The following is a 14,518-nucleotide window of genomic DNA, read 5'->3' on the forward strand; positions in this document are numbered from 1 at the left end:
ACGGAAGATCAAACTTGAACAATAGGAAAGACTACCCTCTTTCGTTTTTATTGGTTGACCATTTTCGCTAAAACCTCTTTTTACGCAACATGCAATAAAAGCAAATGTTTAAAATAAACCATTAATTAGAAAATAGGTTCTATCTAGCTAATAATATTCCATGGAATATCAAAAACGAGGAATACGTAAAATAGATCTTGAATTCGTCAGTATATTTACGGTATATTTTTAAAATGAGACGGTATATTTGTGAGGGTCGGACGGGATGTTTTGTCGATAAGTCCGCGGTCACACTGTTCATCCGGTTGTGCTTTGATAAAAGACGGAAGGTTAAACAGTATTTGTAACATTTAAATCTGAATTTTGTGAAAGTACTACACTAAAAGAAAAATGGTATGTATTAAAACGATTTAATTATTAATAAAAATAAAAAGGACCAACCATATAAATATATATATGTATATAGATATGTACATATATATTCATAGGTATATCTGATTAAGTGTATATCTTGATACACAAATCCATGCATATTTGTATGTTTGGAAGAATCATATAAGCAGCTCCTTTGAAAACTATATATGTGTTTGATATCTGGACATAAATTTTTACAAGGGTGTGCATATATTTATTATATATATAAAATAGTAGTATATATATGTATGTGTACATCTGTTCAAACTTTTTGCAAATATACATATGTAACCAACTTTGGCTATATTCGGCGATATATGTTCATGTGTATGTATGCATCCATACACATGTATGTATGTAAACCAAATTAGTCATTGGTAGGAACGGATATTACTCATTTATTAAAGTGCTTCCATACTTTTCGCGATTCACGAAAATTGCCAAATGGCAAGGTTTTAGGCGGTGCATATGTACAATTTTCTCTTCCAAATGGGTGGCGGAGGCGACGTCTTGGCCGAACCGAACCAGAAACAATTCAGAAAGAAAAATTTGAGAAAAATAGGCACGCTTATACACACACACTTTTGGATGTGTATATATGTATTCATGTGTGTAGGTATATGCCGCTTTTTTATTTCGATGGCTATTAATATGTACACATGTCTGTATGTATCTGCATGTTCTCCCACGGACGAATGTACAAATATATAACTATGCCGAAATATGTATAAATATTTAAGGTGTGTGGAGAGCTATCCGATCATTTCCCTTCCGCCGCCTGTGCGTGTGTATGCTTGAATACATGGTCGCTTGCATTTGTATGAAAGTGTGTGTGATGGCCACAGACGTTTGTATGTAGGAAAAATGTATTCCCGATTGCCGAATATTGCAGGAAAATATGTGAGTACTCCTTGTGTACTTAGAAAGTAAAGGTCTTCAAATTATTAAACCATGTGGCGTTTCTCAACTTCGACTAAAACCCACAGCATTTCATGTTTTAGACTTTTGTTTGCTCTTATGTTTGCCGGCAGTTGTAAAATTACCCTTGAACTTTTGCCGGGTTGAAACTGTAAATGGTGCCACACCCACTGTCATCCCTGTAAATTATTTTCGGAAATTGATTTTATTGCAACCATTTTAAGATATGTAAATAAATAAGCTATGAATAAATACGGTGCATAAATACGGATAAAATAAAGAAAAAGTTATTACTTTGCATACTTACAGTGACGAACTAAATTTTTGGCACAGTAAGCTTTTTAAACTTTCTGGCCACCGTGTGACCCTTGGAATGAAAATAAATCGTAAAAAGTATATTGAACAAAGAGATTAAAGTATTTATTATACATAAACAAAAAACTTATTTCAAAAACTTAAACATAGTAATAGTAAAAATTAAAAAACTAAAAAATAAGGTATATTTCGATGAACAAAATTATTGGCACACCCCAAGAAAAACTTAAAAATAAGATATTGTACGTATGTAAAAAATTTTTAATATTTGGTGTTTAATCCCTTAGCCTTAATGACGGCCGATAAGCGTGCTGGCATCGAGTCTACTAATTTTTTAGTAGTTTCCTCCCCTATATTTTGCCATTCTTCCATTAAGGCTTGTTTTAGGTCGGCTTTTGTCCTTATAGCCCGCTTTCTAATGCGCCTATCCAATTCCTCCCACAAATGTTCAATTGGATTGAGGTCCGGGGACTGTGGTGGGTGTGGCAGAACATGGGCGGTATTGTAAGTAAGCCACATTTTGACTATATGGGCCGAATGCTTGGGGTCGTTGTCTTGCTGAAATGTGAAGGAATTTGGTAAATTTAGATTTTCGACACTTTTTTTTAGGTTATCCTTCAAAATATTCAGATAGATATTTTTGTCCATTATGCCGTCTATAAACACCAATTCACCCACACCAGCAGCAGACATGCAACCCCACACCATGACACTTCCACCACCATGCTTAACAGTTGGAGTTATGTTTTGATTGTCGAACTCGGTATTTGGCTTTCTCCACACTGTTTGGAATCCATCCGATCGGAAAATATTGAATTTACTTTCATTGGAAAATAGCACCTGTTGCCAGAAATCTTTGGGCTTAGTTATAAACTCCTTGGCGTAGTTCAGACGTTTTTTTTTATTAGTCTCCGAGATCAAAGGTTTTCGTCGAGCCACACGCGCATGGTAGTTGGCCTCGTGTAGTACTCGGCTTACCGTAATCGGGTGAACATCCGTCCCAATGTCTTTTTTTAGATCAGCAGCGATCTGTGTGGAGGATATGGTGGGGTTCAATTTCACTTTGCGAATGATTTGGCTGCATTCGCGGTTGCTTAAAACTTTTGGGCGACCTGTGTGTTTAGAGCTCTCCAAGTTTGAGGCTCCCTTAAAGCGTTGAACGATGCTCCTTATTGTGAAGCGGCTTCTTTCCATAATTTTGCCTTTTTCCGCATACGATTTGCCTTGATTATGCAAGTGCAGGATTATTTTCCTCTGCGCTACGGTGGTTTCCTTTTGTTTCGGTGGCATATTGACAGCAAAAATCAAAACAAGCCCAATTTAAGCGCAACTTTAAATTTCCAAATGCTAATTTGCAAAATTTTAAATAACGGGATAACAAGGCTGCCATATTTCCAAAAAAATTAGTTTCCCAATCGGACATAATACTGAAAAATTAATGTATAAAGCCTAGTGTGCCAATAATTTTGTTCAACGAAATATACACTTTTTAAAGTTTTTTATTTAATACTAATGCTTAGTTTGAATTTTTGTAAACAAATTTAATATATATATATACTAAATACTATGATCTGGTTGGCTAAATTTATTTTTACCATATATCGTTATCGAAAGGGTCACACGGTGGCCAGAAAGTTTAAAAAGCTTACTGTGCCAAAAATTTAGTTCGTCACTGTATTTGTTGTTATTGCCGGCAATGACTGCAACATTTTCGTATAGTTAAAAAGAGACGGCAATAGTGTTGGCTCAGACCAAAGACTATACAATACCAAGATGTCGCATGAGCGACCAAAAAGCTGTTCTATCAGGCAGGCTCCGTTTTTCATTTTTACTTTTGCGGATTACGTTTTCAGCCAAAACGTTTCGTTTTCGTTTTAAGGTGCTCCAGTTTTCACATATTTTTTTTTATCGATATGTTTCTTTTTTCATCGTTTCTGGCAAACAAAAACAGCTGACCTGGCTGCTTTGTAAAAATACAGCGTGATTAAAATGCCTTTTATTTTTTCAATTGCTTGTTTTGAAGCAAAACGATTGCAGAAATTACGTGATCTAAGAAGATCTAGACATCTTAGATGCAACACTTGTGTATTTATCATGTCTGACGAACTGTGAGTAACAGCATGCGTATTGAAAATTAAATTGCTAATGGTGAAGCTTTCAGATTTGTGAAGTCATTTCGGATCGACAAAAAAACTTTCAAAATGATTTTGGAGAAAGTTCAACCCCATTTAGGTGTTACCAGGAAGTTATCTCCCTCTACGCAATTGGCTTCAGTAATACGATATCTCGCCACTGGCTGCTACCAGTGGGCAGTTGCCAAAGACCACCATATAAACATTGGACGCAGTACATTTGGAAAGATTCTTCACAAACTTATTCCGTTGATGGACAGGCTGTTATGTGTTGAGTTCATTTCGTTGCAGATGAATAATCATCAATTGCAACAATCATATGAATATTTCTATCGAAACTTTAAATTGCCTCGAATTGGTGCCTGTGTGGATGGAACTCACATCAGAATACTAAAGCCTGTACAAAACCACTCCGTGTTCTATAATAGGAAAGGATTTTATAGCATGAATGCCATGGTGGTGTGTAACTACAACATGGAGATAATTGCTATTGATGCCACGCACCCTGGTTCCTGCCATGACTCCTTCATTTGGAATCACTCCCCTGCTAGGGAATATTTATCCACGACCATTAATGGGTTTGTTTTGGCTGATTCGGGCTACGCTCTAGAGAGTTTTGTTCTGACTCCTTATAGGAGCGCGGAGATAGCCACCTATCAGCACAGATTCAACATAAAGCATACTGGAGCACGAAATATTATAGAACGCACCATTGGAGTCCTTAAAAGCCGTTTCCGTTGCTTGCAACGCACTTTAAATTACCCACCAATATTTTGTTGCCAAATTATAAATGTATGCTGTGCCCTGCACAATATTTGTAGAAGACGTAATGTCTTAATCGAGGAGGATGTTCGATTTGACGACCCTTTAGACACTGAAAATGAATTCGACGACACTGAAAATAATGGATCATCTATACGCGATGAAATAGCTCAGGCCATTCCTTATTAAAATGCAAAATTTTTCATGTTTTCTTCTTTATGTCATTCGATATTCTTTATAACTAATAAAGCTAAGTTTCACAAAAAAACTAATAGGAAACTAATTATTTCGCAAATTTGTCCAAAATTTGGCTAAATTTGTCTACAAGCGCCTTTTGGACCTCGAGCTTCTCCTTCTCTAACGATTACATTCGTTCGAAATGTTCCGAAATTTTCTTGGAAATTGCCGACATTTCAACCAGCTGAGCAGCGCACAGATCGTTGTGGTCCATGGTCTGCGCTGGTCTAGTTCGACGGCGCTTCGGCATGGGCTCCTCCTTCTCTGAGGGTTCGTCCTTCTCTGAGGGTTCCTCCTCAATGGGGTCTTCCATCACGCACATAACCCCAGTGTCGGCCTCCTTGGTCGTACGGGGGGAAGTCCATACGCTGGCCCACCTACTCCTTCCACCATTTCGTAGAGGCCACATAGCTTGGCCACTTCCTCCTCCAATTCCCCAAGCGATTGCTGAGCGAAGGGCCCTCCACCTGTAGCTCGAGTTTCTGATTTGTTTTTCGCCATCTTCTTGCGGATGTTTGTTTTCCAATCTGCCCAAACCTGAAATTGTAGAATTGAATATAGTAGTGTGCTACCTTTTGTTGTGCAACACATACCTTTTTCCAACCCAATGCGTCCTTGATTGGCGGCCCAACAGCATTGAGAGCGCCGCAAAGCTCTGCCCACTTGGCATCGACAACAACTAGGTCGCCCTTCACAAATCCTTTTGCCAAGTCCGGGTTGTCGTTCATAAAACCCACCAGGATTTCATCTTAAAGAGATGATTTATGCTTTCCCCTGGATATAAAGAACAAAGCGGTAATTTTGAAATAAAAAATTAATTTGCTGCACTTACATTTTGAAGTCCGAATTAAATTGGGCGGGAAACAGCTGTGCTCACCCAGATGTTCTGTTAAGAGCATGTTACAAGCACAGTCTGAGCTGTTACATGCACATTTGTGCTGTTATACGCAAAAATTGATTACTTGCCAACGTTCCGATAACCAAATCGGAATGCGTCAGCTGCTTACACCAAAACGAAATTTGTTGTTGCTGTGGCCAATTTTGTCCGAACCAAATTTGAGGTTGGGTTAAAATAAAATTATTTATAAAAAAAGCACAAGTTAAATTACCCTGATATAGGTATCAAGTTTATGTTAATGCATCAATAAGTCATCTATTTTTTTCCTTTTGCAATTAGGGTTCGTTTTGTTGTATAAAAAGCCGTTTACTTTTCATTTCGTCAACGAAAATGTTTTCGTTTTGAAAACGAAGAAATCTTGCGGAATGGGAAAAAGAGAGCCCCAATTTATGTGATTTCAAAAGTAAATCGGAAAACTTTTGTGAAAGTGAAAAACGGAGCCTGGCCGTATGGCGGGTCCTAACATTAGGACCCAAAAGGCACGAGGGAGCGCGCGGGGCTTCAATTCCCTTTTCGCCTGTACCTTCGTCTCTACCGCGACCCCGCTGCTCATCGGTTTCGTCTGTTCGGCAATGCCTTCACCGTCGAAGCGGTGGTCGCGGATCGCCGATGTCATTGGAGCGGCACAGTGGGACCTTTGGCCGTCTCAGCTTGCTAAATTAGTTAGTTAGTCAATAAATATTTGCACACTGAAAAAATGTTAAACTTTGAGTGCTTATATCTCCTAAACTAAAACTATCTTGAAAATTCGATTGGAAAATTCTCTATTAGATGCGTACATTAAATTTATATAAAGCACTCATACAATTTTTTGACTATTTCGGCTGAGTCCCCACTGTGCCGCGCCAAAGACATCAGCGACCACGCTGCCCTACGGTTTCGGCACGCAGCCACTGACATGCTTTCAGTGCGCTTGTGTGTGAAGCTAAAAGCCGTATATGCTGCGGGCGAAACCGGTTTATGGCCGTGCCGACCTAGGACATACACACAAATAAATTTTAATTTTATTTCTTTCAATTTTTATTTTATTTTATTCGGTTTGAGATAGGCGTGGCGACGGCCGACGCGGTTAATTTCTCCCCCCGAACTACTCTACTCTTACAAGTAAGTTCCCAGCACTCCCGACGCTCACTGCTCGTTCTGCAACATTGTTGCGTACCCAAAACTCCGGTGTCGCTGGGCAACATCCCCTGTATAACGGCTGATCTTGTTTTTATATATTTTTTCGATCGATTGTGTTAACTCCTCCTTCACTTAAGTGGAAGACGTCCTCGGATTCCTTTAAGCCGTCAATTAGCACTTGGAGGTCACGTTGGCGTCTGTTTCTCGGAGCCAATCCAGATATTATCGGTCTTCTTACGAGTCCTGATTCCAGTTGGTCGATGTGTCGTAAGTTTCCATACTTAACCTTTATAAGTACGGCAAGCTCGGTACGTCTTCATGGTTTGTTATGTCGAGGAATGTGGATACTGTTGATCCTGGAGACTTCCTCGCGTAGTTCTGTTTATCGATTGTATCCACTATGTCGTTTATGATGATTATGCCATCATCGATGCGTGTTACAGGTTCGAGATGGCTGGGCCGAGTTGGACAGTGCGCGATGACACCGGAGTGTAGTTGCTGCGCACAAGTTGTGTAGGGAAGTTTATTACAGAATGTTGTTGTAAGAGTGGTAGCGCGGTTTCCGATAGCTGTAACATGGTTACCACCGTCGGCAATTTTTCGTCTTCGGCGAAGTTAATTGTGATGCCGTTGTGCTCAACAGGGTGATTACAGATTAATCTTACAGAATATTTTTTTTTTTTTTTTTTTTTTGCAAACTAGGTAAGGCTTAGGAAAGAATTCATTATTAAATAAAACTTTGATTTTAGCTTCCTCTATTAAATCAGTAATAGTTAAATTCGTAGAGTGTTCATTAATTATTCTTCTCAAATCGTGAGAGTCTAATACGGAAGGGTTAACAATTCCTATCTTTGCAAGTGTAACTGATAACATTAATGCTTTTATTTCTGAAATAATTATTCTGTTTCTTGAAAGTAATGTCTCATTTGCGATTGTAGGAATTGGTTTCTTAACCTTCTGTATCCTCTATTATTGTTGTATATTGAATAGTGAAGAGGAATAAGAACTCATTATGAACTGATGTCTATCTTAAATTGTCCTTGTGGACCACCCTTCCTTTCATTAGGACCGTTGTCCCCAAGTCTGCCTCGATTTTATTTTCGGTGTACAAAGGTGTCAGTTTGTTTCCTAATCGTTTGTTTGCTTTTACAAGGACTGTGTCACCTACTTGAAACTGTCTATCATGTCTTACTTCATTCAGTTTTTTCATTTGGAGTTGTTGTGCTTTATGAACTCTATTCCTGATTTCCACCTCAAGTTCAGGGGAGGACGAGTGAATTACATCGACCGGACGTTTCTTCGTTACGGAGTGAACTGTGTTATTGTATTCAATAGTTGCTTGAAGTATCGTTTCCACAGTATTTTTAAGCTTCCTTTGGACTGTTAAACATCTCGCAATGTCATTAAGGGTGCTATGGAATCTTTCGACTTGTCCATTGGAAGTACTATGAAGTGGTGGAGCATTTATAATTTGAATGTTATATTGGTTACTTAATAATGATTTTATTGTCTCGGACTTTATGGAAGGTTCGTTATCGCAATAGATTGTCTTGGTGTTCCGGTAAAAATTGATAAGTTGTAAAATTGCTGATTGTATGTCAACTGTTGTTCTTGAAGCGATGGGTTGGACAACTGCAAATTTTGAAAGCTTGTCTATGCATGTGAGGAAATATTTTTTATCGGTTGAATATACGTCGATATGTAGCATTTCGCCCACATACGAGGGTATGGGTGTTTCCCCAAGTATTTGTTTTTGTGGGTGTCGGTTGTACTTGGCCGTTTGACAAATTTTACAATTTGCAACAACCTCGACTGCTAATTTGGTCATTTTCGGGAAAAAATAGTCTTGTAAAATTTGTTTTACATTCTCCTGTGCCGCCCTATGGGCTCTATTGTGTTCTGTAATAACTATTTCTTTTTGTTCGTTCTTGTCCAAAATGTCATTTACTATATGTTTTGTGTATCGGAATATTGTTGTTGGAAATGTTTCTATTAATTTATGTTGAATGAATGCTAATATGGGTAATTCGCAGTGGATTGCATTTACGACATCTTTTTTGACAGCGTCACTTATTTTTTTAATTAACGAGTCCCTACTTGAGAAATATATTGTATGTCGGATCTTTTCACCGAACAAAATGGTTGTGCGATTTGAAGCTACTTCATGTTCCTCTATTATAATTTGGTTTCGAAAACAGTTGATTGGTTTGTCTGTTGATTCTATAGTGTATGTAAGTGATATTTCGCTGTGTATTGTGGCCCTGTCTGACTGTGCATCATCTTCTAAGGTATGGATGTTGTGTCGTGATAGTGCGTCAGCGACGAAGTTTTCTTTTCCTGGCTTGTAGAAGATATTTGCATTGTACTCGTCTATGAGAGCTTTCCAACGTCTTATTTTTGCGTTTGGGTTGCGATCAGAAACTGCAAACGTTAGAGGCTGATGGTCTGTACAAATATTTAAATTTTTTACTCCGTATAGATAGTTTCTGAGGTTTTTCAAAGCCCAAACTATAGCGAGCAGCTCTCTTTCGTTTGTTGCAAAGTTAAGTTCCCTATCATTTAGTGTCCTTGATATCATGGTAATTGGCTTCCCGTCTTGTGATAAGACGGCTCCCAGACCGAAGGACGAAGCATCTGTTGTTAGGTCCAAATGCTTTCTTATAGTCAGGATAGAGTAACATTACGCTTTCGGATGCCAGAATCTCTTTTAGTTTATTGAATGCCGCGCACTGACTTTCGTCTAATTTGACTGGTATTTTCTTTGACTGTCCGGCGCTTACCTTGCCATTTTCGCCCTTAAGGATGTCACTTATGGGTTTAGCTATGGATGCAAAGTCTTTAATAAAACATCTATAGTAACTTGCAAGTCCAAGGAATGATCTGACGTTGAACAAAGTGGTTGGTTGTTCGTAGTTACGAATCGCTTCCACTTTATTGGGGCATGTTTTTATACCATTACTTGAGACGACAAATCCTAAGTATTCGACATTCTCCTTGAAAAAGTGCGATTTTTCGCGCGAAACTCTCATATTGGCATCGTACAGTTTGTCTAAGACCCATGCGATATGCTTGACATGGCTTTCCATGTTTTCGGAAAAAATGATTACATCATCGACATAAACATAGCAAGTTTTCCCAATTTGCTCTCTGAGCACGTCGTCAATGGCCCTCTGAAAAATACTAGGTGCATTTTTCAAGCCAAAGGGGAGTCTACAGAACTCATACTTCCCATTTGCTACGGAGAAAGCTGTTTTTTCTCTATCTTTTTCTGCAAGTAAAATCTGATGGAATCCAGATTTAAGATCTAGGGTTGTAAAGTATTTAGCTGTACCCAAGTTGGATAATATAGAAACTATATTGGGAATGGGATATTTGTCATCTGTTGTTTTTAAATTTAGTTTCCTGAAATCTATGACCAAACTTTTTTTTTATTTCCCTGTTCATCGGTAGCTTTTTTGTCTACAACCCAAACGGGGTTGTTGTATGGTGACCGAGACGGTCGTATTATACCACCTTTCAACAAGTCTTGAGTTTCTGCATTTACGAATTCTGAAACGCCCATTGGATATGGGTACAATTTTGAATATATGGGATCTTCATTTTCTGTTCGGATAGTGCCAATGATATTTGTATTATATGGGAGTGCTTCATTTGGGTCTGCGAAAACCCCTGTTCGGTTTCCTAACATCAGCTGAAACTTTTGGGATATAGTCTCAGGGACCTGTATTTCCTCGACATTTGTGAAATTTATGTTTGCACATTTTAAAAATTGGATTGTTTCGGAACCGAAGTTTGTTATTAATTTCTTATTCTTTAAGTCCAGTAGAACGTCACTCTGTTTTAATAGGTCAAGTCCAATTATACCGTCAAATGTCGTGAGGTTTGGTAGTAAAAAAAATTTGAGTTGGTATTGAAAAGGTGCATTATACATTTTTTGTCTATGCCACTATAGCCATGGATTGACTTCACTCGGAAGGGTTTATTTACTAGGGTAATATGTTTTAGTTCTTTTAATGGTTTTATGTAGTTTTTGGAAGCTCCTGTATCTATGAGTAATTTGATTGTTCTCCCTGCTACTGTCCTTTCTATGAACGGAAGCAAGGAGTTATGTCTAAAAAATTAATCTGGTCATAATCTGAAAGGTCGTTTTCTATGCCATCAACTTCGGCGTTTGCTATAGTTTGGTAATCCTGTTCTTCCTGATCGAGTAGGGTATCTTCTACTTCTACGTGGTTAATTCTTTGTTGTTTCGGTCCCGTAAAACGTGCGCTACTATTGTTCGGTCGCTTGTTTGTTTGTCCCTGGTTGTTGTAGTCCGATTGGTTGTTTTGTTGCTGACTTTGCCACTGGTTTTGTCTCTGAGGCGCGCTATTTTGTTGATACTGAGTAGTCTGCCTAAAACGTGAGGATGTGTCCACGTCCATTGGTTGGACCTGTTCTGATTTTGGTAAAAATTCTTGTTTCCTATACTGTGGGAGTTTCCCTAGTTGTCTTTGCCTTGTGTCCGTCATTAAATTCTCTCTGCCATGCTGTCTTTGTTCAGTTCTCTGAGCTTTTTCTTCTATGCTACGGGCGTAGTTTGAAGCGAACATATATCGATCATGATTAGCCTCAACTTTTTGAGCCAATGCCAAAGCAGAGGGTAGATCTTTTGGTCTTGCCGAGAATAGAACATCACTTAAAGTCTTCTTGGTTCCTGAGATGAACACTCGTAGAGCGTCCGCTCTGTATTTCTCATTCAATGAAGAAGCTACAGTGGTTTCGTTAGTCATAATTGTTTTGTTTATAAGGAGGGTCAGTTTCTTTTCTACTTCGTCATAGTACTGTAATAATGTCAAATTTCCCTGCCGGAGCGTTGACATCTCTTGTTCAATTAAGTATATTGGTCGTTTGTCTGCGTACGTAAAGTCTAGTCGATCTATAATGGTTTTAAAATTAAGGGGAGTGTCGAAAGAAGAGAGTACCATATCAGCTGAGTTCTTAACTTTGTTTCTCAGTATTCCTAAAGCTTGATAATGTTTTGAGCTACCGTCAAATTTCTCATAAACTTTGTATGCGGTATGCGCAGCCTTCCTCCATGAGACATAGGTTTCATTCTTTCCCTCAAAGTCGGGCAGGGATTTCATAATATCAAGAGTCTCATTACAGACAACGTCTGTTCTTATCTCCGCATCCTTGTACGCCACCACTTGAGGAGCGTTAATTTGTACACTATTTAAGCTCTCCTGAATACCCTGTAGTTTTGAAGTGAAGCTCTGTTCCTGTACGGCTAGTGCGCTTGAAACCGCGGCCTCTATCATGATTCTGAGCTGCTCGTTTGATATATTCATTTCTAAATTTATGTTCTCTATTACGTCTTCCTGATAATTTGTTCCTTTTAGTTTCTGAAGTTCTTTTACCAAATCTTGTACTTCCTTATCACTCTTAACCTAAACAAAAAATGCACCTGTTTTTATTTATTTCACTATCAATCAACTTGCAAGACTAAATTGTGTTTTATGTGGGGTTTTGAGTTTTTTTTTTTTTTTAATGAACACTCTACTCACATGTTCTTTGTCATAAACTATGTTAGTATAGCTGCTTCTTGATGTCTTCTTGTTGGTAGGTGTATGGTGGTGTATGGTGTACGGTTTATGGTGTATAGTGTACAATTTATGGTGTATGGTAGTATGGTGTCTTCTTTGTCTTCCAGATGCTGCTGGATTTATACTATGTTAGTATAGCTGCTTCTTGATGTCTTCTTGTTGGTATGTGTATGGTGTACGGTTTATGGTGTATGGTGAACAATTTATGGTGTATGGTAGTATGGTGTCTTCCTTGTCTACCAGATGCTGCTGGATTTATACTATGTTAGTATAGCTGCTTCTTGATGTCTTCTTGTTGGTAGTTGTATGGTGTACAATTTATGGTGTATGGTAGTATGGTGTCTTCTTTGTCTTCCAGATGCTGCTGAATCTGGTTTTTTTTTTTTTTATTTTCAATTGCGTGTATTGGTTTTTTATTTTTGCCGCTGGTTCAGGTTTTGCCGTGGGTTCGAATTAGTTGGGCGCCAATTTTAATTTTATTTCTTTCAATTTTTATTTTATTTTATTCGGTTTGAGATAGGCGTGGCGACGGCCGACGCGGTTAATTTCTCCCCCCGAACTACTCTACTCTTACAAGTAAGTTCCCAGCACTCCCGACGCTCACTGCTCGTTCTGCAACATTGTTGCGTACCCAAAACTCCGGTGTCGCTGGGCAACATCCCCTGTATAACGGCTGATCTTGTTTTTATATATTTTTTCGATCGATTGTGTTAACTTATACACAACTACAAGCATATTTCTGGGTTGGCTCGAGCTCGTGCTGACCGAGGCATTGACGAAGCCGAGTAGCACTTCGGAGGCGAAGGTAGCGTAAAAGAGAATTGAAGAACTAGCCCCGAGCGCCCGTACCATGAAGCGTCAAACGAAAATTGAAAAAGCATTTGTTCCTCATGCGACATCTTGGTATTGTATAGTCTTTGCTCAGACACAGGGGGAGTTGAGTTGTGTTGACGCACACCAGACACAAATACACACACAGTGGTACACATGTATAGTATACGGTAGAATGGTTTTTGGCGCCTTTACAAACTTTTAATCATTTAATCATTTAGTTCTTGCCATTAACATGGAAAATATTTACTCTGAATTTTGACAGGCTTCAGGTGTAACTGTGTCCGATGTCTGCAAGACTACATACGAGGAAATCAAAAAGGACAAAAAGCATCGTTATGTCATTTTCTACATCCGTGACGAAAAGCAGATCGATGTGGAAACTGTGGCAGATCGCAACAGCGAATACGACCAGTTTCTAGAAGATATCCAGAAATGCGGTCCTGGCGAATGCCGGTAAGTTTCACTCCCATATACCATATACCATATATAGTAGTGTCTGTTCCGCATGCATCCACATTTTAAAATCCAAGACAAATTAAATGTGATCTCTCAGTTATTATTTCGTAATAGTATAAGGGACCTGTTCCTCTAAGATTCTTACGTTTTTCCCATTATTTTATCTTTATTTTGTCTATTCGTATCCGGATCGCATCCGAACATCGAAGACTTTAAAAGCGGGATTCGCCAAGCATTGGTTTCCTCCGCACGAACCAAGCAGATCTGCGATTGTAAATGTAGCTTAATCTTCGTTAAAACGGATAACTGGACAGCCTATAATATCCGATTTCTATTTCAATTCAACAGATATGGATTGTTTGACTTTGAGTACATGCATCAATGCCAAGGCACCTCTGAGAGTTCAAAGAAGCAAAAGCTGTTCCTTATGTCGTGGTGTCCCGATACTGCTAAGGTATGAAGATAACCCAACCCAGTCATGTGTGGGTTAATTACAGTTCATTAATGCCACATTTCTTCTTTGTTCTTTTTTGTTGCAGGTTAAGAAGAAGATGTTGTATTCCAGCTCTTTCGATGCTCTCAAGAAATCGCTGGTGGGCGTACAAAAGTATATACAAGCCACCGATCTGTCTGAAGCCTCCCGGGAAGCCGTCGAGGAGAAGCTTCGCGCCACTGACCGCCAATAAACTGTATGGAGAGAGCACTGTGCATTTGCATTTAACGAACAAGAAAGGCATACATAAAACAGCGATCAAAACATATGTATCCTGTTGAGATCGCCAATTTGTAAGAGAATTTTCTACATAATTTGTATTTTCAGTAGAAATAAAGAAAATGAATGAAAG

At 38.7% G+C, this 14,518-nt stretch overlaps 2 protein-coding genes across 3 annotated transcripts; one reads left to right on the top strand and one right to left on the bottom strand.

Annotated features, from left to right (window-relative positions):
* Positions 1 to 267: 267 nt before the first annotated feature.
* Positions 268 to 14,517, top strand: LOC117189477 (cofilin/actin-depolymerizing factor homolog). 2 transcript variants are annotated; one of them, XM_033394611.1, is made up of 4 exons: positions 293 to 393; positions 13,480 to 13,670; positions 14,022 to 14,127; positions 14,213 to 14,517. In XM_033394611.1, exons 1-4 carry the CDS (start codon positions 391 to 393, stop codon positions 14,357 to 14,359), a joined length of 447 nt encoding a protein of 148 aa, XP_033250502.1. In that variant the 5' UTR covers positions 293 to 390; the 3' UTR covers positions 14,360 to 14,517. The 2 variants fall into 2 exon arrangements, with proteins under 2 accessions (XP_033250501.1, XP_033250502.1); XM_033394610.1 differs by lacking the exons at positions 13,480 to 13,670; positions 14,022 to 14,127; positions 14,213 to 14,517 and adding exons at positions 3,671 to 3,755; positions 3,809 to 4,813 and having other exon boundaries at positions 268 to 393.
* On the bottom strand, positions 4,740 to 5,543 carry LOC117189478. Its single transcript, XM_033394612.1, has 2 exons — positions 5,372 to 5,543; positions 4,740 to 5,315 (listed from the first exon to the last, which is right to left on the bottom strand). Exons 1-2 carry the CDS (start codon positions 5,504 to 5,506, stop codon positions 5,091 to 5,093), a joined length of 360 nt encoding a protein of 119 aa, XP_033250503.1. The 5' UTR covers positions 5,507 to 5,543; the 3' UTR covers positions 4,740 to 5,090.
* Position 14,518: the final 1 nt, after the last annotated feature.

The sequence above is a fragment of the Drosophila miranda genome (assembly GCF_003369915.1).
Source record: "Drosophila miranda strain MSH22 chromosome Y unlocalized genomic scaffold, D.miranda_PacBio2.1 Contig_Y1_pilon, whole genome shotgun sequence".
In the NCBI taxonomy this organism is placed as follows: domain Eukaryota; kingdom Metazoa; phylum Arthropoda; class Insecta; order Diptera; family Drosophilidae; genus Drosophila; species Drosophila miranda.